At 51.6% G+C, this 26,555-nt stretch overlaps 2 protein-coding genes across 2 annotated transcripts in view; one reads left to right on the plus strand and one right to left on the minus strand.

The window, feature by feature from the left end:
- The first annotated feature begins 260 nt into the window (after positions 1-260).
- Positions 261-10,977, plus strand: TBCB (tubulin folding cofactor B). The gene is made up of 7 exons (XM_072920921.1): positions 261-474; positions 506-654; positions 4,355-4,498; positions 4,579-4,675; positions 6,896-7,087; positions 9,099-9,171; positions 10,850-10,977. The coding sequence occupies exons 2-7, from the start codon at positions 541-543 to the stop codon at positions 10,965-10,967; spliced, it is 738 nt and encodes a 245-aa protein (XP_072777022.1). The 5' UTR covers positions 261-474; positions 506-540; the 3' UTR covers positions 10,968-10,977.
- An 8,091-nt stretch (positions 10,978-19,068) lies between these two features.
- ARHGAP35 (Rho GTPase activating protein 35) overlaps positions 19,069-26,555 on the minus strand; it is a 37,626-nt gene continuing 30,139 nt past the window's right edge. Inside the window, exons 6-7 of the mRNA XM_072920928.1 lie at positions 23,704-23,809; positions 19,069-19,622 (exon numbers count right to left, since the gene is read on the minus strand). Of these exons, the coding sequence (XP_072777029.1) occupies positions 19,340-19,622; positions 23,704-23,809 (389 nt within the window). The 3' untranslated portion in view covers positions 19,069-19,339. The remainder of the gene's footprint in view (positions 19,623-23,703; positions 23,810-26,555) is intronic.

Genomic DNA, 26,555 nt, shown 5'->3' on the forward strand with positions numbered 1-26,555 from the left:
GTCAACACCCCCTAGACCCTCCAACGCTTTATTTCTATTGGTCAATCCTCTCTACCGCGCCCATTCTTTAGTCTATTGGTCCATTCGCTGTTAGACACGCCCTACTCGTCTTATTATTGGCTAATCCCCACTTTACCCCTCCTTTTCTCTCTTCCTATTGGTCAGCCCCAAATTTCCCCGCCTTTTACGCGCCTATTGGGTAGTTTTCTCTCCGTCCCGCCTTTTCTCGGTAGCTATTGGTTGGCTTTTAACACGTGACGCCATCCGGCGGCTCTGATTGGCCGCTCCCTCAGCGGTGGCGGCCCGTGAAGGTTCCAGAAGCGGCTCCGGTTCGGGCGGGCGCGGAGCCGTTCGGGGCTCCCGGTTCGGCCTCCCGGAGGCTCCCGGAGGCTCCCGGAGGGGCTCCCGGAGGGTCCCGGGGAGCTGCCGGGGGGAGCCGGGCCGTGCCCGGTGCTGCCGGTGCGGTTCCGGTGCGGTTCCGGTGCGGCGGTACCGGCGGGGCCCGGGCGGTACCGGCGGGGCCCGGGCGGTACCGGAGCCATGAACGGCGGCGGGGCCGGGCCGGGCCCGGTGTGGTTGGCGGTGAGCAGCTCCCTGAACGCCTTCCGGGCCTGCAAACGCTTCTCGCCCGCGCTCACCATCGCCGAGCTGAAGGTAGAGGGGCGGGAACCGGGAACGGGATAACGGGATAATGGGATAACGGGAATGGGACCGGGATAACGGGAACCGGGAATGGGGTAAGGGATGGGATAACGGGAATAACGGGAGCTGGACCGGGATAACGGGAACGGGAATGGGAACGGAGTGGGGTAATGGGAATTGGAGCGGGATAAGGGAATGGGGACGGTGGGAATGGGAACGGGATAACGGGAATGGGACCGGGATAACGGGAACGGGATAACGGGAACGGGACGGGGAGAATGGGAATGGGATGGGGAGAATGGGAATGGGAGAATGGGAATGGAACCGGGATAACGGGAATGGGACTGGGAGAATGGGAGTTGGACCGGGATAAGGGAATCGGGACAGTGGGAATGGGACCGGGATAATGGGACCGGGATAACGGGAATGGGACCGGGATAAGGGAACCGGGACAGCGGGAATGGGACCAGGATAATGGGAACCAGATCGGGATAACGGGATGGGGAGAATGGGAATGGAACCGGGATAACGGGAACCGGGATAATGGGAATGGAACCGGGATAACGGGAATGGAACCGGGAATGGTCTGGGAGAAAGGGAATGGGAACGGGACCAGAATAGTCTGGGATAACGGGAATGGGAACGGGATAACGGGGACGGGAACGGGATAATGGGAACGGGACCGGGAATGGGACCGGGATAAGGAAACCGGACCAATATAATGGGAATGTGATGGGGAGAATGGGAACGGGATTACGGGAACGGGAAGGGAGAATGGGAATGGGAACGGGATTGGGATGGGATAAGGAGAACAGGACCGGGATAACGGGAATGGGATCGGGATAACGGGAACCGGACTGGGATGACCGGAACTGGGATAAGGGAACTGGGATAATGGGAATGGGAACGGGATCGGGATAATGGGAATGGGAACGGGATAATGGGAATGGGATAAGGGAACTGGGATAATGGGAATGGGAACGGGATCGGGAACGGGATAATGGGAATAGGAACGGGATTGGGATCAGGGTCAGGATAACGGGAATGGAAACGGGATCAAGGATAATGGGAATGGCAGCGGGATCGGGATAATGGGAATGGGAATGGGATAATGGGGATGGGAACGGGACCAGGATCGGGACCAGGATAATGGGAATGGGAACGGGATAACGGGACCGGGATAATGGGAACAGGAATGGGACCGGGAACCCCAAACTGGGACCGGGAACCCCAAACTGGGACGGGGAACCCCAAACTGGGAGCCCCAAACCCCAAACTGGGAGCCCCAAACCCCAAACTGGGACCGGGAACCCCAAACTGGGACCGGGAACCCCAAACTGGGAACCCCAAATCAGGACCGGGAACCCCAAACTGGGACTGGGAACCCCAAACTGGGACTGGGAACCCCAAACTGGGACCGGGAACCCCAAATCAGGACCGGGAACCCCAAATCAGGACCGGGAACCCCAAACTGGGAACCCCAAATCAGGACCGGGAACCCCAAACTGGGACTGGGAACCCCAAATCAGGACCGGGAACCCCAAACTGGGAACCCCAAATCAGGACCGGGAACCCCAAACTGGGACTGGGAACCCCAAAATGGGACCGGGAGCCCCAAACCGGGACTGGGAACCCCAAACTGGGACTGGGAACCCCAAAATGGGACCGGGAGCCCCAAACTGGGACTGGGAACCCCAAATCAGGACCGGGAACCCCAAACTGGGACTGGGAACCCCAAAATGGGACCGGGAGCCCCAAACCGGGACTGGGAACTCTGAGCCGGAAGTGGGACCCCCCCAAACCCCAAACTGGGAGCCCCAAACCCCCAAAACCCCCAGTGCCACCCCCAGTGCCACCCCCAATGTCCCCAGTGCCACTCCCAGTGTCCCCAGTGTCCCCAATGCCATCTCCAGCGTCCCCAGTGCCATTCCCAGGATCACTCCCAGTGTCCCCAGTGCCACTCCCAATGTCCCCAGTGCCCCAAATGCCACCCCCAGTGTCCCCAGTGTCTCCAGTGCCATCCCCAATGTCCCCAGTGCCACCCCCAGTGTCCCCAGTGCCACTCCCAAAGCCACTCCCAATGTCCCCTGTGCCATTCCGCAGTGTCCCCAATGTCCCCAATGTCCTCTGTGCCACTCCCAGTGTCCCCAGTGTCCCCTGTGTCCCCAATGTCACTCCCAGTGTCACCAGTGCCACTCCCAGTGTCCCCAATGTCCCCTCCCAGTGCAAACTGGAGCTGCTGGTGGAGCAGGAACCGTTCAGCACTGAGGACGAGCCCTTGGGGACACTGCCCTGTGCCACTCCCAGTGCCACTCCCAGTGTCCCCAATGTCCCAAATGCCACTCCCAGTGTCCCCAGTGTCCCCAGTGCCACTCCCAGTGTCCCCAATGCCCCAAATGCCACTCCCAGTGTCCCCAGTGTCCCCATTCCGTGTCCCCAGTGCAAACTGGAGCTGCTGGTGGAGCTGGAACCGTTCAGCACCGAGGACGAGCCCTTGGGGACACTGCCCTGGGAATGTCCCAGTGCCACTCCCGGTGTCCCCAGTGTCCCCAGTGCCACTCCCAGTGTCCCCAACGCCCCAAATGCCACTCCCAGTGTCCCCAGTGTCCCCATTCCGTGTCCCCAGTGCAAACTGGAGCTGGTGGTGGCTCCCCGGCGTCCTGCATGGAGCTGGAGCTGTTTGGCGCCGAGGACGAGCCCTTGGGGACACTGCCCTGGGAATGTCCCAGTGCCACTCCCGGTGTCCCCAGTGTCCCCAGTGCCACTCCCAGTGTCCCCAGTGTCCCCTGTGTCCCCTCCCAGTGCAAACTGGAGCTGGTGGTGGGCTCCCCGGCGTCCTGCATGGAGCTGGAGCTGTTTGGCGCCGAGGACGAGCCCTTGGGGACACTGCCCTGTGCCACTCCCAGTGCCACTCCCGGTGTCCCCAATGCCCCAAATGCCACTCCCAGTGTCCCCAGTGTCCCCAGTGTCCCCATTCCATGTCCCCAGTGCAAACTGGAGCTGGTGGTGGCTCCCCGGCGTCCTGCATGGACCTGGAGCTGTTTGGCGCCGAGGACGAGCCCTTGGGGACCCTGGACTGTGCCACTCCCAGTGCCACTCCCGCTGTCCCCAATGTCCCCAGTGCCACTCCCAGTGTCCCCAGTGTCCCCAGTGTCCCCATTCCGTGTCCCCAGTGCAAACTGGAGCTGCTGGTGGCTCCCCGGCGTCCTGCATGGACCTGGAGCTGTTTGGCGCCGAGGACGAGCCCTTGGGGACACTGGACTGTGTCACTCCCAGTGCCACTCCCGGTGTCCCCAGTGTCCCCAATGCCACTCCCAGGGTCACTCCCAGTGTCCCCAGTGTCCTGAGTGCCACCCCCAGTGTCCCAAATGTCACTCCCAGTGTCCCCAGTGTCCCCAGTGCTACTCCTACTGTCCCCAGTGTCCCCAGTTCCACTCTCAGTGTCACTCCCAGTGACCCCAGTGTCCCCAGTGCCACTCCCAGTGTCCCCAGTGTCCCCTGTGTCCCCTCCCAGTGCAAACTGGAGCTGGTGGTGGGCTCCCCCATGTCCTGCATGGAGCTGGAGCTGTTTGGCGCCGAGGACGAGCCCTTGGGGACACTGCCCTGGGAATGTCCCAGTGCCACTCCCGGTGTCCCCAGTGTCCCAAATGCCACTCCCAGTGTCCCCAGTGCCACTCCCAGTGTCCCCAGTGTCCCCTGTGTCCCCTCCCAGTGCAAACTGGAGCTGGTGGTGGGCTCCCCGGCGTCCTGCATGGAGCTGGAGCTGTTTGGCGCCGAGGACGAGCCCTTGGGGACACTGGACTGTGACGAGGCCCTGCTGGGCTCCTACCCCGTCACCGACGGCTGCCGCCTGCACGTGGGTGTCCCCAGTGTCCCCTCCCGTGTCCCCAGGGTGGCAGCGGCCCCGCTGAGGGACGTGCCACCCCCTGGCCGCAGGTGACAGACCGCAGCGGGGCCCGGGCCGGGCAGTTCGAGGACGTGACGCAGGTGGCCAAGTACGAGATGGCCGAGAGCGACTACGACAAGAGGACAGGTGGCCTTGGGGACACTGAGGGGACACCGGCGGGGTGGGGACATCGGGGGGGGTTGGGGGACATTGAGGGGGTTGGGGATGTTGGGGGGATTGGGGACGTTGGGGGTTTGGGGACATTGGGGGGTTGGGGACATTGAGGGGTTGGGGACATTGGGGGTTTGGGGACATTGGGGACATTGGGGGGTTGGGGACATTGGGGGGGTTGGGGACATTGGAGGGGTTGGGGACATTGGGGACATCAGGGGACATGAAGGGGTTGGGGACATTGGGGGTTTGGGGACATTGAGGGGACATCGGGGGGGTTGGGGATGTTGGGCGGGTTGGGGACATTGGGGGGTTTGAGGACATTGAGGGGACATTGAGGGGTTTGGGGACATTGGGGGTTTGAGGGGTTGGGGGACACTGAGGGGTTTGGGGACATTGAGGGGACATTGAGGGGGTTGGGGACATTGAGGGGTTTGGGGACATCGGGGGGGTTGGGGACATTGAGGGGACATTGAGGGGTTTGGGGGCGTTGGGGACATCAGGGGACATGGAGGGGTTGGGGACATTGGGGGGTTTGGGGACACTGACAGGTTGGGGGCGTTGGGGACACTGAGGGGTTTGGGGACATTGGGGGCGTTGGGACCCGTTCCAAGTGGCCGAGTGTGAGATGGCTGAGAGCAATTACGACAGGAGGACAGCATGTCCCTGTCCCCGAGTGCCACCCGTGATGTCCTCTGGGTGTCCCCTGCTGTCCCCGCAGAGTCGGTGCAGTACTGGGAACACTGGGAACGGGAATGGGACCAGGAATAGGACCAGGAATGGGAACGGGAACGGGAATAGGAACCGGAATGGGAACAGGAACAGGATCAGGAGTGACAGCAGCGCGTCCCTGTCCCCAAAGTGCCACCCGTGATATCCCCTGATGTCCCCTGGATGTCCCCACAGAGTCCCTGAGCTACTGGGGCTGCTGGGACCGGGAATGGGAACGGGAATGGGAATGGGAACGGGAATGGGGACAGAAACAAGAACAGGAATGGGAACGGGAATGGGAACGGGAACAGGACCAGGAGTGGGACCAGCGTGTCCCTGTCCCCAAAGTGCCACCCCTGATGTCCCCCGATGTCCCCTGATGTCCCCATGGAGTCCCTGCGCTACTGGGATCACTGGGACGGGGAACGGGAACAGGAATAGGACCGGGAACAGGAAGGAGAACAGGAATAGGAACGGGAATGGGAACAGGACTGGGAACAGGAGCGCCACCGGCGCGTTGCTGTCCCCAGGTGCCACCCCCTGATGTCCCCTCGTGTCCCCTGGATGTCCCCACAGAGTCCCTGCGCTACTGGGAACACTGGGACCGGGAATGGGACCGGGAATGGGACCGGGAACAGGAATGGGGACAGAAACAAGAACAGGAATGGGAATGGGAACGGGAACAGGAGAGGGACCAGCGTGTCCCTGTCCCCCAAGTGCCACCCCTGATGTCCCCTGGGTGTCCCCACAGAGTCCCTGCGCTACTGGGAACACTGGGACTGGGAATGGGAACGGGAATAGGACCGGGAACAGGAAGGAGAACGGGAATAGGAACGGGAATGGGAACAGGAACAGGATCAGGAGCGGGACCAGCACGTCCCTGTCCCCAAGTGCCACCCCCGGTGTCCCCTGGTGTCCCCGCAGAGTCGGTGCGCTCGTTCCTGCGGCAGCGCGCCTGGGGCCGCTGGGACCGGGAGCGGGAGCAGGAATGGGAACAGGAACAGGACTGGGAACGGGACCAACGTGTCCCTGTCCCCAAGTGCCACCCCTGATGTCCCCTGGTGTCCCCGCAGAGTCGGTGCAGTACTGGGAACACTGGGACCGGGAATGGGAACAGGAATAGGACCGGGAACAGGAAGGAGAACGGGAATGGGAACGGGAATGGAAACAGAAATGGAACAGAAACGGGAACAGGACTGGGAACGGGACCAGTGCGTCCCTGTCCCCAAAGTGCCACCCATAATGTCCCCGCAGAGTCCCTGCGCTACTGGGAACACTGGGACAGGGAACGGGACCGGGAATGGAATGGGAATGGGACCGGGAATGGGAACAGGAACGGGAATAGGAACAGAAACAGGAATGGGAACGTGAATGGGAATGGGAACAGGAACGGGAATGGGGACAGAAACGGGAACAGGAATGGGAACGGGACTGGTGCATCCCTGTCCCCAAGTGCCACCCCTGATGTCCCCGGTGTCCCCGCAGAGTCGGTGCGCTCGTTCCTGCGGCAGCGCTCGTGGGGCCGCTGGGACCGGGAGCGGGAGCGGCAGCGGCAGGGGCAGCGGGAGCAGCGGCGGGCGCAGGAGGCGGCGGCGGCGGCGGCGCTGCCCCTCGGGGCGCGCTGCGAGGTGCGCGTGCCCGGGCAGCCCTGCCGCAGGGGCACCGTGGCCTTCGTGGGTCAGTGCCACCTCTGTCACCTGTTTGTCACCTCCTGTCACCTCCTGTCACCTTCTGTTCCCTCCTTGTCACCTCCTGTCACCTCCTGTCCCCTTTTGTCTCCTCTTTGTCATCTCCTGTCACCTCTTTGTCGCCTTTTTGTCACCTCCTGTCACCTCTTGTCACCACCTTCTCCCCTCTTTTTTATTTCTTTGTCACCTCTTTGTCACCTCCTGTAACCTCTTGTCACCTCTTTGTCACCTGTTTGTCATCTCTCTGTCACCTCTTGTCACCTCTGTCACCTCCTGTCACCTCACAGTCACCTCCTGTCACCTCCTGTCCAGTCCTGTCACCTCTTTGTCACATCCTGTCACCTCTTGTCACCTCTCTGTCACCTCTTTGTTATTTCTTTGTCACCTCTTGTCAGCTCTTTGTCACCTCTCTCTCACCTTCTGTCACCTCCTTGTCACCTTCTGTCACCTCTTGTCCCCTTTTTATTTCTTTGTCACGTCTTTGTCACCTTCTGTCACCTCCTGTCACCTCCTGTCACCTCTTTGTTGCCTCTTTGTCACCTCTTTGTCACCTCTTTGTCACCTCCTGTCACCTCTCTGTCACCTCTTTGTCACCTCTTTGTCACCTCTTGTCACCTCCTTGTCACCTCCTGTCCGGTCCTGTCACCTCTTGTCACCTCCTGTCACCTCTTTGTTATTTCTTTGTCACCTCTCTGTCACCTCTTTGTCACCTCTTGTCACCTCGTCACCTCTGTCACCTCCTGTCACCTCCTGTCACCGCTTTGTTATTTCTCTGTCACCTCTTGTCACCTCTCTGTTACCTCTCTGTCACCTCCTGTCCGGTCCTGTCACCTCTTGTCACCTCTTGTTACCTTTTTGTTATTTCTTTGTCATCTCTTTGTCACCTCCTGTCACCTCCCTGTCACCTCTTGTCCCCTCTTTGTCACCTCTTGTCACCTCCTGTCCGGTCCTGTCACCTCCTGTCACCTCTTTGTTGCCTCTTTGTCACCTCCTGTCACCTCTTTGTCACCTCCTGTCACCTCTTTGTCACCACTTTGTTATTTCTTTTTCACCTCTTGTCACCTCTTTGTCACCTTTTGTTGCCTCTTGTCACCTCTTTGTCACCTCTTTGTCACCTCCTGTCACCTCTTTGTTATTTTTTTGTCACCTCTTCATCCCCTCTTTGTCCCCTCCCTGTACCCCCTCTTTGTCCCCTCATTGTCCTCTCCAAGACCCCCCAAAATCCCCCAAACCCTTCCAAAACCCCTCAAAACACCTCCAGGACCCCCCAATGCACCCCAAAATGCCCCCAAAACCCCTCCAGGAACACCCAAAACACCCCAAAATCCCCCCAGACCCCTCCAGGACTCCCCAAAATCCCCCCAAAACCCCTCCAGGACCCCCCAAAACACCCCAAAATCCCCCCAGACCCCTCCAGGACTCCCCAAAATGCCCCCAAAACCCCTCCAGGAACACCCAAAACACCCCAAAATCCCCCCAGACCCCTCCAGGACTCCCCAAAATCCCCCCAAAACCCCTCCAGGACCCCCCAAAACACCCCAAAATCACCCCAGACCCCTCCAGGACTCCCCAAAATGCCCCCAAAACCCCTCCAGGAACACCCAAAACACCCCAAAATCCCCCCAGACCCCTCCAGGACTCCCCAAAATCCCCCCAAAACCCCTCCAGGACCCCCCAAAACACCCCAAAATCCCCCCAGACCCCTCCAGGACTCCCCAAAATCCCCCCAAAACCCCTCCAGAACCCCTCCAGGACCCCTCAGAACACCCCAAACCCCTCTGGGACCCCCCAAAACCCCTTCCAAGACACCCCCAAACCCCTCCAGGACCCCCCAAAATCTCCCCAAACCACTCCAGAACTCCTCTAAACACCCCAAAATCCCCCCAAACCCCTCCAGGCCCCCCCAAAATCCCCCCAAACCCCTCCAGGACCCCCCAAAATCCCCCCAAACCCCTCCATGACCCCCAAAATCCCCCCTCGTGCTCTTTTTGCCCCCCAAGGTGAGACGGATTTCAAGCCGGGATTTTGGGTGGGGGTGCGCTACGACGAACCGCTGGGCAAGCACGACGGCAGGTGAGGGGGGATTTGGGGGGTCCTGGAGGGGTCTGGGGGGTCTTGGAGGGGTCTGGGGGGTCCTGGAGGGGGTTTTGGGGGGTTTTTAGGGGGTTTTGGGGGGGTTTGGGGGGTTTTTAGGGGATTTTGGGGGGGTTTGGGGGTCCTGGAGGGGATTTTGGGGTGTTCTGGAAGGGTCTGGGGGGGTCCTGGAGGGGTTTGGGGGGGGGTTGGGGGGTCCTGGAGGAGTTTTGGGGGGTCCTGGGGGGGGGTTGGGGTGTTCTGGAAGGGTTTGGGGGGATTTTTGGACGTTGAGGAGGAGTTTTGGGGGGTCCTGGAGGGGATTTTGGGGGGGTTTGGGGGGCTTGGAGGGGTCTGGGGGGTCCTGGAGGGGTCTAGGGGGTCCTGGAGGGGATTTTGGGGGGTCCTGGAGGGGATTTTGGGGGGATTTTGGGGGTTGTGGAGGGGTTTTGGGGGTGTCCTTGAGGGGTTTGGGGGGAAGTTGGGGGGTCCTGGAGGGGTCTGGGGGGTCCTGGAGGGGATTTTGGGGTGTTCTGGAGGGGTTTGGGGGGTCTTGGAGGAGTCTTGGGGGATTTTGGGGGTTGTCGAGGGGTTTTGGGGGTGTCCTTGAGGGGTTTGGGGGGGGATTGGGGGGTCCTGGAGGTTATTGAGGGGTCCTGGAGGTAATTAGGGGGTCCTGGGGAGGGTTTGGGGGGGGTCTTTGAAGTGTTTAGGGGGTCCTGGAGAGGTTTGGGGGGTTTTTAGGGGGTTTTGAGGGGATTTGGGGGGGTGTTGGAACCTCTCCCTTATCTATCTCTTATCTCTCCCTCATTTCTCACTGTTATCATTTCCAAATCTCTTATCTCTTATCTCTCTCCCTTATCTCTTATCTCTCATCTCTCCCCTTATCCCTTATCACTCCCTTATCTCTGTTCTTTATCTCTTATCGATCATCTCTTATATCTCCCTTATCCTTTATTTCTTATCTCTGTTATTTCTTATCTCTTATCTGTTATCTTTCCCTTATCTCTTACCTTTTTCTTATCTCTTATCTCTCATTCTTTATCTCTTATCTCTCTCCCTTATCTCTCATCTCTTATCTCTCCCTTATCCTTTATTTCTTATCTCTTTCTTATCTCTTACCTCTCTCTTATCTCTCATCTCTTATCTCTCTCTCTTATCTCTTATCGCTCATCTCCCCATTATCTCTCCTTTATCTCCTATCCCTTATCTCTTATCTCTCTCTTATCTCTCCTCTCTTATCTCTCCCTTATCTCGTACCTCTCCCTTATCTCTCATCTCTCCCCTTATCCCTTATCTCTTCCTTATTTCTTCTCTCTCCCTTATCTCTTTTATCTTCTCTTTTATCTCTTATCTTTATCCCTTATCTCTCATTTCTTCTCTCTCTCCCTTATCTCTTCTCTCTTATCTCTCCCCCTTATCTCTCTCCCTTATCTCTTATCTCTTATCTCTTATCTCTCCTCTTATCTCTCCTCTTATCTCTTACCTCTTTCTTATCTCTCCCTTCTTATCTCTGTTCTTTATCTCTTATCACTCATCTCTTATATCTCTTTTATCCTTTATCTCTTATCTCTCATCTCTCCCCTTATCCCTCCCTTATCTCTGTTCCTTATCTCTGTTTTTTATCTCTTATCTTTATCCCTTATCTCTGTTTTTTATCCCTTATCTCCCCCCGCAGCGTGGGGGGCCGCCGTTACTTCGAGTGTGCCCCGAACTTCGGGGGGTTTGTGAGGCCGGGGAACGTCTGTGTGGGCGACTTCCCGCCGGAGAGCGACGGCCTGGAGCAGGAGCTGTGAGACATTCCCGGTTATCCCGGAATTATCCCGGAATTATCCCGGAATTATCCCGGAATTCCCGAATTCCCGGGATCCGCCCGGGGCTTCCCACAGCTTTTCCCGCTTTTTCCGGGGAAAAAAAGCGCCAAAATTCGCCGCTCTCGCCTCGTTTTGGGCAGGGGGAGGGACCGGAATTCACTCCGGGATTCACGAAATTCCCAAAATTTCTGCAGGGATTCCCGAAATTCCCAAAATTCCTGCAGGGATTCCCGAAATTCCCAAAATTCCTGCAGAGATTCCTGAAATTCCTCCCAGAATTCCCAAAATTCCTGCAGGGTTTCCCGAAATTCCCAAAATTCCTCCCGGGATTCACAAAATTCCTGCAGGGATTCACGAAATTCCCAAAATTCCTCCTGGGATTCCCAAAATTCCTGCAGGGATTCCCGAAATTCCTGCAGGGATTCCCGAAATTCCCTCCAGGATCCCAAAATTTCCCAAAATTCTTCCTGAGATTCCCAAAATTCCTCCAGGGATTCCCAAAATTCTTCCAAGGATTCCAAAAATTCCCTCCAGGATCCCAAAATTCCTCTTGAGATTCCCAAAATGATCCCAAAATTCCCTCCAGGGTCCCAAAATGATCCCAAAATTCCTGCCAAGATTCCCAAAATTCCTGCAGGGATTCCCAAAATTCCCTCCAAGATCCCAAAATTTTCCCTAAATTCCCTCCAGGATCCCAAAATTCCTCCCGGGAGTCCCAAAATGATCCCAAAATTCCGCCAGGATCCCAGAAATTCTCAGAATTATCCCGGAATTCCCGAAATCCCCGGGATCCAACGGGGCTTCCCGCAGCTTTTCCCGCTTTTTCCGGGGAAAAAAAAGCGCCAAAATTCGCCTCGTTTTGGGCAGGGGGAGGGACCCAAATTCACTCCAGGATTCACGAAATTCCCAAAATTCCCAAAATTCCTGCAGGGATTCACGAAATTCCCGAAATTCCTCCCGGGATTCCCAAAATCCCCTCCAGGATTCCCAAAATTCCCAAAATTCCTGCAGGGATTCCCGAAATTCCTCCCAGGATTCCCAAAATCCCCTCCAGGATTCCCAAAATTCCCAAAATTCCTGCAGGGATTCCCGAAATTCCTCCCAGGATTCCCAAAATCCCCTCCAGGATTCCCAAAATTCCCAAAATTCCTGCAGGGATTCCCGAAATTCCTCCCGGGATTCCCAAAATCCCCTCCAGGATTCCCAAAATTCCCAAAATTCCTGCAGGGATTCACGAAATTCCCAAAATTCCTCCCAGGATTCCCAAAATTCATCCCGGGATTCCCGAAATGATCCCAGAATTCCCTCCAGGATCCTGAATTATCCCAAAATTCCTGCAGGGATTTCCAAAATTCCCTCCAAGATCCCAAAATTTTCCCTAAATTCCCTCCAGGATCCCAAAATTCCTCCCAGGATTCCCGAAATGATCCCAAAATTCCTCCAGGATCCCAGAAATTTTTGGAATTATCCCGGAATTCCCGAAATCCCGGGATCTCCCGGGGCTTCCCGCAGCTTTTCCCGCTTTTTCCGGGGGAAAAAAGCGCCAAAATTCGCCGCTCCCGCCTCGTTTTGGGCAGGGGGAGGGACCGGAATTCACTCCAGGATTCCCGAAATTCCCAAAATTCCCAAAATTCCTGCAGGGATCCACAAAATTCCCAAAATTCCTCCCAGGATTCCCAAAATTCCTGCAGGGATTCACGAAATTCCCAAAATTCCCTCCAGGATCCCAAAATTCTTCCCAAGAGCAAAAAATTCTCTCCAGAATCCCAAAATTCCTCCAGGGAGTCCCAAAATTCCTCCAGGATTCAAAAATTCCCTCAGGAATTCCCAAAATTCCTCCCAGGATTCCCAAAACTCCTGCAGGGATTCCCCAAATTCCTCCCAAGATCCCAAAATTTCCAGAATGATCCCAAAATTCCCCCCAGGATTCCCAAAATTCTTCCTGGGATTCCCAAAATTTTCCCAAAATATCTCCCGGGATTCCCAGATTTTCTCCTCGGATTTGCAAAACTATCCCAAAATTCCTCCAGGATCCCAAAATTCCTCCCAGGATCCCAAAATGATCCCAGAATTCCCTCCAGGATCCCAAATTATCCCAAAATTCCCCAAATGATCCCAAAACAATCCCAAAATTCCCTCAGGATTCCCAAAATTCCCCCAGAGTCTCCGGCCCTGCCCCACGTTGGGCGCCCAACGTGGGCGTGGCTTTGTGTGGGCGTGGCCCCACCATCGACCAATCAGAGCGCTCCTGAGGGCGCAGAAAGGGGCGTGGCCAATGCGCGGTCCAGCCCCGCCCCCTCTGGCCCCGCCCCCTGCCCAAAAAAGGCGCCAAAAGGTGAAAAAATTCGAGTTTTGGTCGTTTTTGGGGCAAACGGCGCCGACCAATCAGAGCGCAGGGATGGAGGGGGAGGGGCGGGGCTACGGGCGGCTCGGCCAATGGGGTGGCAGGGTGGGGGCAAGGGGCGGGGCTTGGGCATGGTCATCATAAGGGGTTATGAATATTAATGAGGGTGTAATGAGGGCGTGGCCAGGAGGAAAGGGGCGTGGTCGGGGTGGGGGAGGGGTCCCAGTTTGATCCCAGTTCAATCCCAATTAAATCCGAATAAAATCCCAGTTCAATCCCAATAAAATCCAAATAAAATCCCGATTAAATCCCAGTCCAATCCCAGTTTAATCACAGTTAAACCCAGCCCAATCCCAATTAAATCCCAATTAAATCCCAGTCCAATCCCAGTTCAATCCAAATAAAATCCCAGTTTAGTCCCAGTTTTATCCCAGTCCAATCCCAGTTTAACCCCACTCCCATCCCAATTAAATCTCAGTCAATCCCAATTAAATCCCAGTTTAATCCCAGTCCTATCCCAATTCCCAATTAAATCCCAGTTTAATCCAAATTAAATCCCACTCCAATCCCAGTTAAACCCAGTTCAATCCTAATTAAATCCCAGTTCCCAATTAAACCCCAATTAAATCCCAGTTCCAAATTAAAATCCAGTTTAATCCCAGTCCATTCCCAATTAAATCCCAGTTAAACCCAGTTCAATCCCAGTTCCCAATTAAATCCCAATTAAATCCCCGTTCTCGATTAAATCCCAATTAAATCCCAGTCCAGTCCCAGTTTAACTCCAGTTCAATCCCAATTAAATCCCAGTTAAACCCAGTTCAATCCCAATAAAATCCCAATTAAATCCCAGTCCAATCCCAGTTTAAGTCAATTTAAATCCCAATTTTATCCCAGTTTAATCCAAATTAAATCCCAGTTTAATTCCATTTAAATTCCAGTTTAATCCCAATTAAATCCCAGTTTAATTCCATTTAAATCCCAGTTCGGTCCCAATTAAATCCCAATTAAATCCCAATTAAATCCCAGTTTATTCCCAATTAAATCCCAGTCCATTCCCAGTTCCCGTTTTCCAAGGAAAAAAAATCTCCGCAGCCGCCTCGTTTTATTTTTAATTATCTTTTTTTTTTTTGTCATTTTTTTTATCCTTTTTTTTCCTCTTTTTCCTCTTCCTTCCGACTTTATTTTCCCGGCAGTTCCTGGGGCTTTCCTCATGCACGAAATCCCGGAAAAAAATCCCGGGAAAAGCCCAAAAAATTCCCAAAAAATCCCCTTCAAAACGTCCTTGAACCGAGCAGAAATTCCTGTAAAATTCAGATTTTTTGGGGGATTTTCATCCCTAAAAATCTCAAAAATTCCCCCTTGGAGGCCCCAAAATTCCGGAAAAAAATTCCCGGGATTTTTCCGACAGGTTGGGTGGAAATTCCGAAGTTTTTTTGGGGGTTTTTATTTTTTTTGGAATTAATTTTTATTTATTCTTTCAACAATAATTTACGGCGGCTCCGAAATTCCTCCATTTTCCATCCGTTTCCTTGGGGTTATCCCAAAAAAAAATCAAATAAAAAGGGAAAAAAATCTAAATTAAAAAAAAAACTAAAATCCACAGGAAAAAAGAATGGAAAACCCCAAAAAAATCCCCAAAAAAACCCCAAAATTCCAAATTCTGGCCCCAAAACCGTGGCAGGAAAAGGAGGGAAAATGGCCCTGAAATTTTTCCTTTTTTTCCTGTTTTTTTTTGGGAAAAACGGCTCCAAATTCCCAGTTTTTTTTGGATTTTCCTTCGATTTTCCCCTCCCGGCAACAAAATTCCTTTAAAAGGCTCCTGCAGCTGAAAAATCGGATTTTTTCAGGGGAAAAACTCAAATTTTTGGGAAAAAATTTGAATTTTTTTACATTTTCCCCCCATTTTTTTGTGTCGAAATCCCCCAAAAACTCCACGGATTTTTCCATGGAAAAATCTCAAATTTTTGGGAAAAAAGAATAGAATTTTTTTGCATTTTTTCCCAATTTTTCCACCTTTTTTTTGTCTATAAATCCCCCAAAATTCCCCCAAATGCTCCAGCTGAAAAATCAGATTTTTCCATGGAAAAATCTCAAATTTTTGGGGAAAAAAAATTTAAATTTTTTGCGTTTTTCCCCCAATTTTTCCACATTTTTTTGTTCTATAAATCCCCCAAAAGCTCCAGTGGTTAAATTGGATTTTTCCAGGGAAAAAAATCAATTTTTTGGGAAAAAAATTAATTTTTTTGCATTTCCCAACTTTTTTCTGGTGTAAAAATTCTCCAAAATTCCCCCAAATGCTCCAGTTGAAAAATCATATTTTTCCATGGAAAAAACTTAACTTTTGGGGGAAAATTTTCTTCTTTTTTTGCATTTTTTCCCAAATTTTCCACCTTTTTTTTGTCTATAAATCCCAAAATTTCCCCCAAAACCTCCCGCTGAAAAATCAGATTTTTCCATTAAAAAACCCCAATTTTTAGGAAAAAAAATTGAATTTTTTCCCCAATTTTTCTGCATTTTTTCCCAATTTTTCCACTTTATTTTTGGTACAAATCCCCCAAAATTCAGCTGAAAAATCAGATTTTTTGGGAGAAAAAAAATTGAATTTTTTTGCATTTTTCCCCGATTTTTTTTGCATTCCCCCCCAATTTTTCTGTGATTTTCCCACTTTTTTTTTTTTCCTTTTTTTTTTAACCCCCAAAATTCCCAAAAATGGGAAATTTGGGATTTGGAGCCTTTTTTTTTTAATTTTGAATTTTTTGGGGGATTTTTGTGCCCGGGGTGGGGTCTCGGGGACGTCTTAAAGTGCGAAGAGACCCGGGAGGTCCCGGTGGTACCATGAAAATCCCAAAAAATCCCCCAAAATTCCCAAATTTCCTCAAAATTCCCAAAATTCCCGATTTTTTTTTGGTGGGAAAAGCCCAAATTTGGGGGGGCGGGAGGGAGGGGAGGTCCAAGGCCCCTCCCCCACCCCGGAAGTGCTTTGGGGCGGATTTGGGGATTTTGGGGGAATTTTTGGGGATTTTGGGAATTTTGGGAATTTTGGGAATTTTGGGGAATTTTGGGGAATTTTGGGGATTTTTGGGAATTTTGGGAATTTTGGGGATTTTTGGGAATTTTGGGATTTGGGGTCTTGGGGGGTCTGAGGAGCCGCGGTGGCCTCGGGTGGACCTTGGGCAACCTGGGGTGGGATTTGGGCAACTTGGGTGGAATTTGGGCCACTTTGGATGGAATTTGGGCCACTTTGGATGGAATTTGGGCCACTTTGGATGGAATTTGGGCCACTTTGGATGGAATTTGGGCCACCTGGGATGGAATTTGGGCAACCTCAGATGGAATTTGGGCACCTCGGGTGGGATTTGGGCAACTTTGGGTGGGATTTGGGCAACCTCAGATGGAATTTGGGCCACTTTGGACCACCTGGGATGGAATTTGGGCCACCTGGGATGGAATTTGGGCAACTTTGGGTGGAATTTGGGCAACCTCAGATGGAATTTGGGCAACCTCGGGTGGGATTTGGGCCACTTTGGACCACCTCAGATGACCCTGGGCCACCTCAGATGACCCTGGGCCACCTCGGATGGAATTTGGGCAACCTGGGGTGGGATTTGGGCAACCTGGGATGGAATTTGGGCCACTTTGGACCCCCTCGGATGGGCCCTGGGCAATGTTGGATGAGCCTTGGATGGATGTTGGGCCACCTTGGATCTCCTTGGGCCACCTTGGATCTCCTTGGGCCACCCTGGACCACCTGGAATGAACCTTGGACCACCTGGAGTGACCCTTGGACCACCTGAAATGACCCTTGGACCACCTGGAGTGACCCTTGAACCACCAGGAATGACCCTCAGGCCACCCTGGACCATGATGGATGACATTTGGACCACCTGGAATGACCTTTGGACCACCTGGGATGACCCTTGGACCACCAGGGATGACCCTTGGACCACCTGGGATGACCCTCAGGCCACTCTGGACCATGATGGATGAAATTTGGACCACCAGGAATGACCCTTGGACAACCAGGAATGACCCTCAGGCCACTTTGGACCACCAGGAATGACCCTTGGACCACCTGGAATGACCCTCTGGCCTCCTCAGACCACCTGGAATGACCCTCAGGCCACCTCAGACCACATGGAATGACCCTCAGGCCACCCTGGACCACCTGGAATGACCCTCAGGCCACTCTGGACCACCTGGAATGACCCTTGGACCACCTGGAATGACCCTTGGACCACCTGGGATGACCCTTGGACCACCTGGAGTGACCCTTGGACCACCTGGGATGACCCTTGGACCACCTGGGATGACCCTTGGACCACCTGGAGTGACCCTTGGACCACCTGGGATGACCCTCAGGCCACTCTGGACCACCTGGAATGACCCTTGGACCACCTGGAATGACCCTTGGACCACCTGGGATGACCCTTGGACCACCTGGAGTGACCCTTGGACCACCTGGGATGACCCTCAGGCCACTCTGGACCACCAGGAATGACCCTTGGACCACCTCAGACCACCAGGAGTGACCCTTGGACCACCTGGGATGACCCTCAGGCCACCCTGGACCATGATGGACGAAATTTGGACCACCTGGAATGACCCTTGGACCACCAGGAGTGACCCTTGGACCACCAGGAGTGACCCTCAGGCCACTCTGGGCCACCCCCACCCCCTTCCAGCCCCTCCCCCGTCCGGCCCGGCCTGGCCAAAGTCTGGGCAAACGTCCCCGGCAACGGCCGAGCCCCTCCCCCGGCCAAATTCCGGCCACACGTTCCGGCGGTCACTCCGAATTCCGGCGGTCACTCCGAATTCCGACCGGACATCCCGGCGGTCACTCCGAATCCCGGCCGCACATCCCGGTGGTCACTCGGAATTCCGGCGGTCACTCCGAATTCCAGCCGGACATCCCGGTGGTCACTCGGAATTCCGGCGGTCACTCCGAATTCCGGCCGCACATCCCGGCGGTCACTCCAAATTCCGGCCGCGCATCCCGGCGGTCACTCCAAATCCCAGCTGGACATCCCAGCGGTCACTCTGAATTCTGGCCGGACGTTCCAGTGGTCACTCCAAATCCCAGCTGGACATCCCAGCGGTCACTCTGAATTCCGGCCGCGCATCCCAGTGGTCACTCCGGAAGGGCCAAATTCCGGATGGACATCCCAGCGGTCACTCCGGAATGACCAAATTCCAGTGGTCACTCTGAAAAGGCCAAATTCCGACCGGACATCCCTGCCGGACATCCTGGTGGTCACTCTGAATTCCGGCCGGACATCCCAGCGGTCACTCTGGAAAGGGCCAAATCCCGGCGGTCACTCTGAATTCCGGCCAATTTCCGGCCGGACATCCCGGCGGTCACTCTGGAAGGGGCCAAATCCCGGCGGTCACTCCGAAAAGGCCAAATTCCACCGGGACACTCTGGAAAAGGCCGAAAATTCTGGTGGTCACTCCGAATTCCGGCCCGAAATCCCGGTGGTCACTCCAATTCCCGGCCGGACACCCCGGCGGTCACTCCGAATTCCGGCCAATTTCCGGCCGGACATCCCGTCGGTCACTCCGAAAAGGCCAAACTCCGGAAAAGGCCGAAAATTCTGTCGGTCATTCCGAATTCCGGCCGGAAATCCCGGCGGTCACTCCAAATTCCGGCCAATTCCTGACCGGACATCCCGGCGGTCACTCCGGAATGACCAAACCCGGCCGGACGCGCTGGCGATCACTCCGAATTCCGGCCAATTTCCGCCCGGACATCCCGGCGGTCACTCTGAAATGGCCAAAGCCCGGCCGGAAATCCCGGCGGTCACTCCGAATTCCGGCCAATTTCCGCCCGGACATCCCGGCGGTCACTCCGAATGACCAAACCCGGCCGGAAATCCCGGCGGTCACTCCGAATGACCAAAGCCCGGCCGGACATCCCGTTGGTCACTCCGAAATGACCAAACCCAGCCGGACATCCCGTTGGTCACTCCGAAAAAGGCCAAAGTCCCGTCCGGCCGTCGCTCCCACGCCGCCGTCACGGCTCGAGCGTCTCCGGCGGCGGCGACGGCGTCCGAGCAGGGGACGGCGGGGACGGCGCGGTGGCCGGAGCCGGGCCGGGCGAGCCGGGCGTGTCCGGAGGCGGCCGGAGCGAGAAGAAGAAGGGGCACTGGTGGATGAAGAGTTCGATGATTGTCTGGTAGGTCCTGGTGGCGGTCAGCGCGTCCATGGTGCTGAAGTCCGGCCGCATCAGCGTCGGCCAGAAGCAGATGGACAGGTTCTCGCTGGTCATCAGGTTGACGCGGTGCTGTTGGCTGACCCTAGGGGTGGACAATGGCAGAGTGACCACTCGGCAGTGGACAATGGCAGAGTGACCACTCGGTGGTGGACAAAGTGACCACTCGGTGGTCAGCAGATCCCAAAATACCAAAAATTCCCACCAAAATCGCCCAAAAAATGACCCCAAATCCTTCTGGAGATGTTCCTGATGACCATGGAGGTGATGATACCAGAGTGACCACTCGGCGGTGGACAATGGCAGAGTGACCACTTGGTGGTCAGCAGATCCCAAAAAATCCCAAAATTGCAAAAATTCCCACCAAAAATGACCCAAGAAAACCCTTCTGGAGATGTTCCTGATGACCATGGAGTGGACGAGAGCAGAGTGACCACTCGGTGGTGGACAATGGCAGAGTGACCACTCGGTGGTGGACAATACCAAAGTGACCACTCGGTGGTCAGCAGATCCCAAAATACCAAAAATTCCCACCAAAATCGCCCAAAAAATGACCCCAAATCCTTCTGGAGATGTTCCTGATGACCATGGAGGTGATGATACCAGAGTGACCACTCGGCGGTGGACAATGGCAGAGTGACCACTTGGTGGTCAGCAGATCCCAAAAAATCCCAAAATTGCAAAAATTCCCACCAAAAATGACCCAAGAAAACCCTTCTGGAGATGTTCCTGATGACCATGGAGTGGACGAGAGCAGAGTGACCACTCGGTGGTGGACAATGGCAGAGTGACCACTCGGTGGTGGACAATACCAAAGTGACCACTCGGTGGTCAGCAGATCCCAAAAAACCCCAAAATTGCAAAAATTCCCACCAAAAATGACCCAAGAAAACCCTTCTGGAGATGTTCCTGCTGACCATCAGGGTGACCATGGGGTGGACAACACCGAAGTGACCACTCGGCGGTGGACAATGGCGGAGTGACCACTCGGTGGTCAGCAGATCCCAAAATACCAAAAATTCCCACCAAAATTGTCCAAAAAATGACCCCAAATCCTTCTGGAGAGGTTCCTGATGACCATGGAGTGGACGAGAGCAAAGTGACCACTCGGCGGTGGACAAAGTGACCACTTGGTGGTCAGCAGATCCCAAAATACCAAAAATTCCCACCAAAATCGCCCAAAAAATGACCCCAAAAACCTTCTGGAGAGGTTCCTCATGACCATGGGGTGGACAACACCAAAGTGACCACTCAGTGGTCAGCAGATCCCAGAAAAACCCCAAAATACCAAAAATTCCCACCAAAAATGACCCAAGAAAATCTTTCTGGAGATGTTCCTGCTGACCATCAGGGTGACCATGGGGTGGACAATGGCAGAGTGACCACTCGGTGGTCAGCAGATCCAAAAAAACCCAAAATTCCCACCAAAATCGCCCAAAAAATGACCCCAAAACCCTTCTGGAGAGGTTCCTGATGACCATGGGGTGGACAATGGCAGAGTGACCACTCGGTGGTGGACAAAGTGACCACTTGGTGGTCAGGAGACACCAAAAAATCCCAAAATTGCAAAAATTCCCACCAAAATTGTCCAAAAAATGACCCAAATCCTTCCGGAGAGGTTCCTGATGACCATCAGGGTGACCATGGGGTGGACAATGGCACAGTGACCACTTGGGGGTGGACAATGGCCGAGTGACCACTCAGTGGTCAGCAGATCCCAAAAAAACCCCAAAATACCAAAAATTCCCACCAAAATTGCCCAAAAAATGGCCCAAAATTCCCTAAAAATTCCCCCGGCGTAGAGAAAAAAAATACCAAAAAATTGCAAAAAATTACAAATAAACCTCAAAAAATCATCAAAAAACCCTCAAAACCCCCCAATAATTCACCCCAAACCTCCCCAAAAATTCCCAATTTTCCCCAAAAATTCCCAAAATATCCCCAAAATTTTCCCACAAAATTCCACTCAAAAAACTACGGAAAAAATCCCAAAAATGATAAAAAAAATCGCAAAAAAATACAAAAAACCTGCAAAAAATCATCAAAAAACCCCAATAATTCACCCAAAACCTCCCTGAAAATTCCTGAAATTTTCCCCCAAAATATCCCCAAAAAATTCCACTTAAAAATAATATAAAAAATCCCTAAAATTCCCAAAAATCGCAAAAAGTTGCAAAAAAAATTCAAAAAACCCCAGAATTTCTCCAAAACTCTCCCCAAAAATCCTGAAATTTTCCCCAAATATTCCCAAATTTCCCAAAAAAAATTCCGCTTAAAAAATGATGGAAAAAATCCCAAAAAATAGCAAAAAAATTTAAAAAAAACCACAAAAAATCATCAAAAAAAAACCCAAAACCCCCAATAATTCACCCCAAACCTCCTCAAAAATCCCGAAATTTTCCCCCAAAATTCCCAAAATTCCCCAAAATTTTCCCAACAAATCTCAAAGAAATTCTATTTAAAAAAACGATGGAAAAAATCCCAAAAATAACAAAACAACCCATTAAAAATCATAAAAATACACCAATAATTCACCCAAAACTTCCCCAAAAAATCCCGAAAATTTTCCCAAAAATTCCCAAAATTCTCCAAAATTTTCCCAACAAATCCCAAAAAATTCCACTTAAAAATCATGAAAAAAATCCCCAAAAAATCGCAAAAAAATCCAAAAAACCCGCAAAAAATCATCCAAAAACCCCAATAATTCACCCCGAACCTCCCGAAAAATCCCGAAATTTTCCCCAAAAATTTTCCCAACAAATCCCAAAAAACTTCCACTCAAAAAAGTATGGAAAAAAATTCCCAAATATCACCAAAAAAATTGAAAAAAAATTACAAAAAAACCACAAAAAATCATCAAAAAACCCCCAAACCCCCAATAATCCACCCCAAACCTCTCCAAAACTCCCGAAATTTTCCCCCCAAAATTCCCAAAATATCCCCAAAATTTTCCCACAAAATTCCACTCAAAAAACTACGGAAAAAAATCCGAAACATGACAAAAAAATTGCAAAAAATTTTAAATAAACCACAAAAAACCATCAAAAAACCCTCAAAAACCCCCAATAATCCACCCAAAACCTGCCCAAAAATCCCGAAATTTTCCCCCAAAAATTCCCAAAATTCCCCAAAATTTTCCCAACAAATCCCAAAGAAATTCTACTTAAAAAAACGATGGAAAAAATCCCAAAAATAACAAAACAACCCTTTAAAAATCATAAAAATACACCAATAATTCACCCAAAACATCCCAAAAAATCCTGAAATTTTTCCCAAAAATTCCCAAATTTCTCCAAAATTTTCCCAACAAGTCCCAAAAAATTCCACTTAAAAATCATGGAAAAAATCCCCAAAAAATCGCAAAAAAATCCAAAAAACCCGCAAAAAATCATCCAAAAACCCCAATAATTCACCCAAAACCTCCCCAAAATTCCCAAAATTTTCCCCAAAAATTCCCAAAATTCCCCAAAATTTCCCCAAAAAATTCCACTTAAAAATCATGGAAAAAATCCCCCCAAAATTGCAAAAGATTCCAAAAAACCCACCAAAAATCATCCAAAAACCCCAAGAATTCACCCAAAACTGCCTGAAAACTCCCGAAATTTTCCCCAAAAATTCCCAAAATTCCCCAAAAAATTCCACTCAAAAAACTACGGAAAAAAATCCCCAAAATGACCAAAAATTCGCAAAAAAATTACAAAAAACCCGCAAAAAATCATCAAAATACCCCAATAATTCACCCAAAACCTCCCGAAAACTCCTGAAATTTTCCCCAAAATGCCCGAAATTCCCAAAATATCCCCCAAAAAATTCCACTTAAAAAATAATGGAAAAAATCCCCAAATATCGCCAAAAAATCGCAAAAAATTACGAAAAAACCCCCAAAAATAATCCAAAAACCCAAATAATCAACCCAAAACCTCCCGAAAAATCCCAAAATTTTCCCCAAAAATTCCCCAAAATTTTCCCACAAAATTCCACTTCAAAAATCATGGAAAAAATCCCCAAATATCACCAAAAAATTGAAAAAAATTACAAAAAAACCACAAAAAATCATGAAAAAACCCCCAAAACTCCCAATAATTCACCCCAAAACTCCTGGAATTTTCCCCCAAAATTCCCGAATTTCCCCGAAATTCCCGAAATCCCGGAATTCCGTCTGGCACCTGTTGAGGTGGGCGATGACGTATTTGAAGACCTCGTAGTTCTCGCGGGGGAAGCGCCGCAGGACGTCCCGCAGCGCCAGCAGCTTCTGCTCCCGGTCCCCGATTTCTGGGGAAAAAACGGCGATTTTGGGAAAAATGGGAATTTTGGGAAAAATATTGGGAATTTTGGGGGGGAAAAATGGGGATTTTGGGGGGAAAATGGGGGAAAATGGGAATTTTGGGGGGAAAAATGGGGAAAAATGGCAATTTTGGGGGGGAAAATATGGGGATTTTGGGGTAAAAAATGGGGATTTTGGGAAAAAATGGGAATTTTGGGGGAAAAAATGGGGATTTTTTTGGGGAAAAATGGGATATTTAAGGGGAAAAATGGGAATTTTGGTTTTTAGCAGCGCCAGCAGCTTCTGCTCCCGGTCCCCGATTTCTGGGGGAAAAACGGGCATTTTGGGGAAAAATGGGAATTTTGGGTGGAGAAATGGGGATTTTGGGGGGAAAAATGGGAATTTTAGGGGGGAAAAATGGGAATTTTGGGAGAAAAAATGGGAATTTTGGGGTAAAAAATTGGGATTTTGGGAAAAAATGGGAATTTTGGGGGAAAAAATGGGAATTTGGGGAAAAAATCGGAATTTTGGGGGAAAAAATCGGAATTTTGTGAAAAAATGGGAATCTCGGTTTTTAGCAGCGCCAGCAGCTTCTGCTCCCGGTCCCCGATTTCTGGGGGGAAAAACGGGGATTTTGGGAAAAACGGGAATTTTGGAAGGAAAAGTGGGGATTTGGGGAAAAATATTGGGGATTTGGGGAAAAATATTGGGGATTTGGGGGGAAAATGGGGAGAAATGGGAATTTTTTGGGGAAAAATGGGAATAAAGCGGGAATTGGCTCTGGAATTTTGGGATTTTTTTTGGGGGGAATTTTTGGGAATTTGCGGAATTTGGGAATTCTGGGAATTCGGGAATTTTTGACTCACTGTCGCCCTCCTGAGGCCGGTCTGGGAATGGCGGCACCAATTAAGCCCCAATTAACGGGAAATAAAGCGGGAATTGGCACTGAAATTTTGGGAATTTTGGGATTATTTTTGGGGGAATTTTGGGAATTTGGGAATTTTGGGAATTCTGGAAATTTTTGGGATTTTAGGAATTTGAGAATTCTGAACTCACTGTCGCCCTCCTGTGGCCGGTCTGGGAATGGCGGCACCAATTAAGCCCAAATAAACGGGAAATAAAGCGGGAATTGGCTCTGGAATTTTGGGAATTTCGGGAATATTTTGGGAATTTTTGGGAATTCTGGGAATTTGGGAAATTCTGGAAATTTTTGGGATTCTGGGAATTTGGGGAATTTTTGGGAATTTGGGAAATTGGGAGTTCCGGACTCACTGTCGCCCTCCTGTGGTCGGTCTGGGAATGGCGGCACCAATTAAGCCCCAATTAACGGGAAATAAAGCGGGAATTGGCTCTGGAATTTTGGGAATTTTTGGGATTTTTTTTGGAATTTTGGGAATTTTGGGAATTTTGGACTCACTGTGGGCCTCCACCAGCTCCAGCTGCAGGGCTGGAACGGCCTGGGAACGACCGAACCAATTAACTCCCGATTAATTAACGGGGAATAAAGCGGGAATTGGCTCTGGAATTTTGGGAATTTGGGGAATTTTTGGGGGGGAATTTTTGGGAATTTGGGGATTTGGGAATTCTCGGAATTTGGGAATTCTGGACTCACTGTCGCCCTCCTGTGGCCGGTCTGGGAATGGCGGCACCAATTAAGCCCCAATTAACGGGAAATAAAGCGGGAATTGGCTCTGGAATTTTGGGAAATTTCGGGAATTTTTTGGGGAATTTTTGGGAATTTGGGGACTTTGGGAATTTTTGGGATTCTGGGAATTTGGGGAATTCTGAAAATTTAGGGAATTCTGGACTCACTGTCGCCCTCCTGTGGCCGGTGTGGGAATGGCGCCACCAACTAAGCCCCAATTAACGGGAAATAAAGCGGGAATTGGCTCTGGAATTTTGGGAATTTTGGGATTTTTTTGGGGAATTTTTGGGAATTTCGGGACTTTGGGGAATTCTGGAAATTTTTGGGATTCTGGGAATTTGGGGAATTTTTGGGAATTTGGGAAATTGGGAATTCTGGACTCACTGTCGCCCTCCTGTGGCCTCCAGTGACCAACTAAGCCCCAATTAACGGGAAATAAAGCGGGAATTGAGTCTGGAATTTTGGGAATTTCGGAATTTTTTTGGGAAAATTTTGGGAATTTGGGGAATTTTGGGAATTCGGGACTCACTGTGGGCCTCCACCAGCTCCAGCTGCAGGGCTGGGAACGGCCCGGGAACGACCCAACCAATTAACTCCCAATTAATTAACGGGAAATAAAGCGGGAATTGGCTCTGGAATTTTGGGAATTTCGGAATTTTTTTGGGAAAATTTTGGGAATTTGGGGAATTTTGGGAATTCGGGACTCACTGTGGGCCTCCACCAGCTCCAGCTGCAGGGCTGGGAACGGCCCGGGAACGACCCAACCAATTAACTCCCAATTAATTAACGGGAAATAAAGCGGGAATTGGCTCTGGAATTTTGGGAATTTTGGCAATTTTTTGGGGGGAATTTTTGGGAATTTGCGGAATTTGGGAATTCTGGGAATTTGGGGAATTTTTGGGAATTTGGAAATTCTGGACTCACTGTCGCCCTCCTGTGGCCGGTCTGGGAATGGCGCCACCAACTAAGCCCCAATTAATTAACGGGAAATAAAGCGGGAATTGGCTCTGGAATTCTGGGAATTTTGGGAATTTTTGGGGGAATTTTTGGGAATTTGGGGAATTTGGGGAATTCTGGAAATTTTTGGGATTCTGAGAATTTGGGGAATT

This window comes from Taeniopygia guttata, chromosome 34 (assembly GCF_048771995.1).
Source record: "Taeniopygia guttata chromosome 34, bTaeGut7.mat, whole genome shotgun sequence".
NCBI lineage: Eukaryota > Metazoa > Chordata > Aves > Passeriformes > Estrildidae > Taeniopygia > Taeniopygia guttata.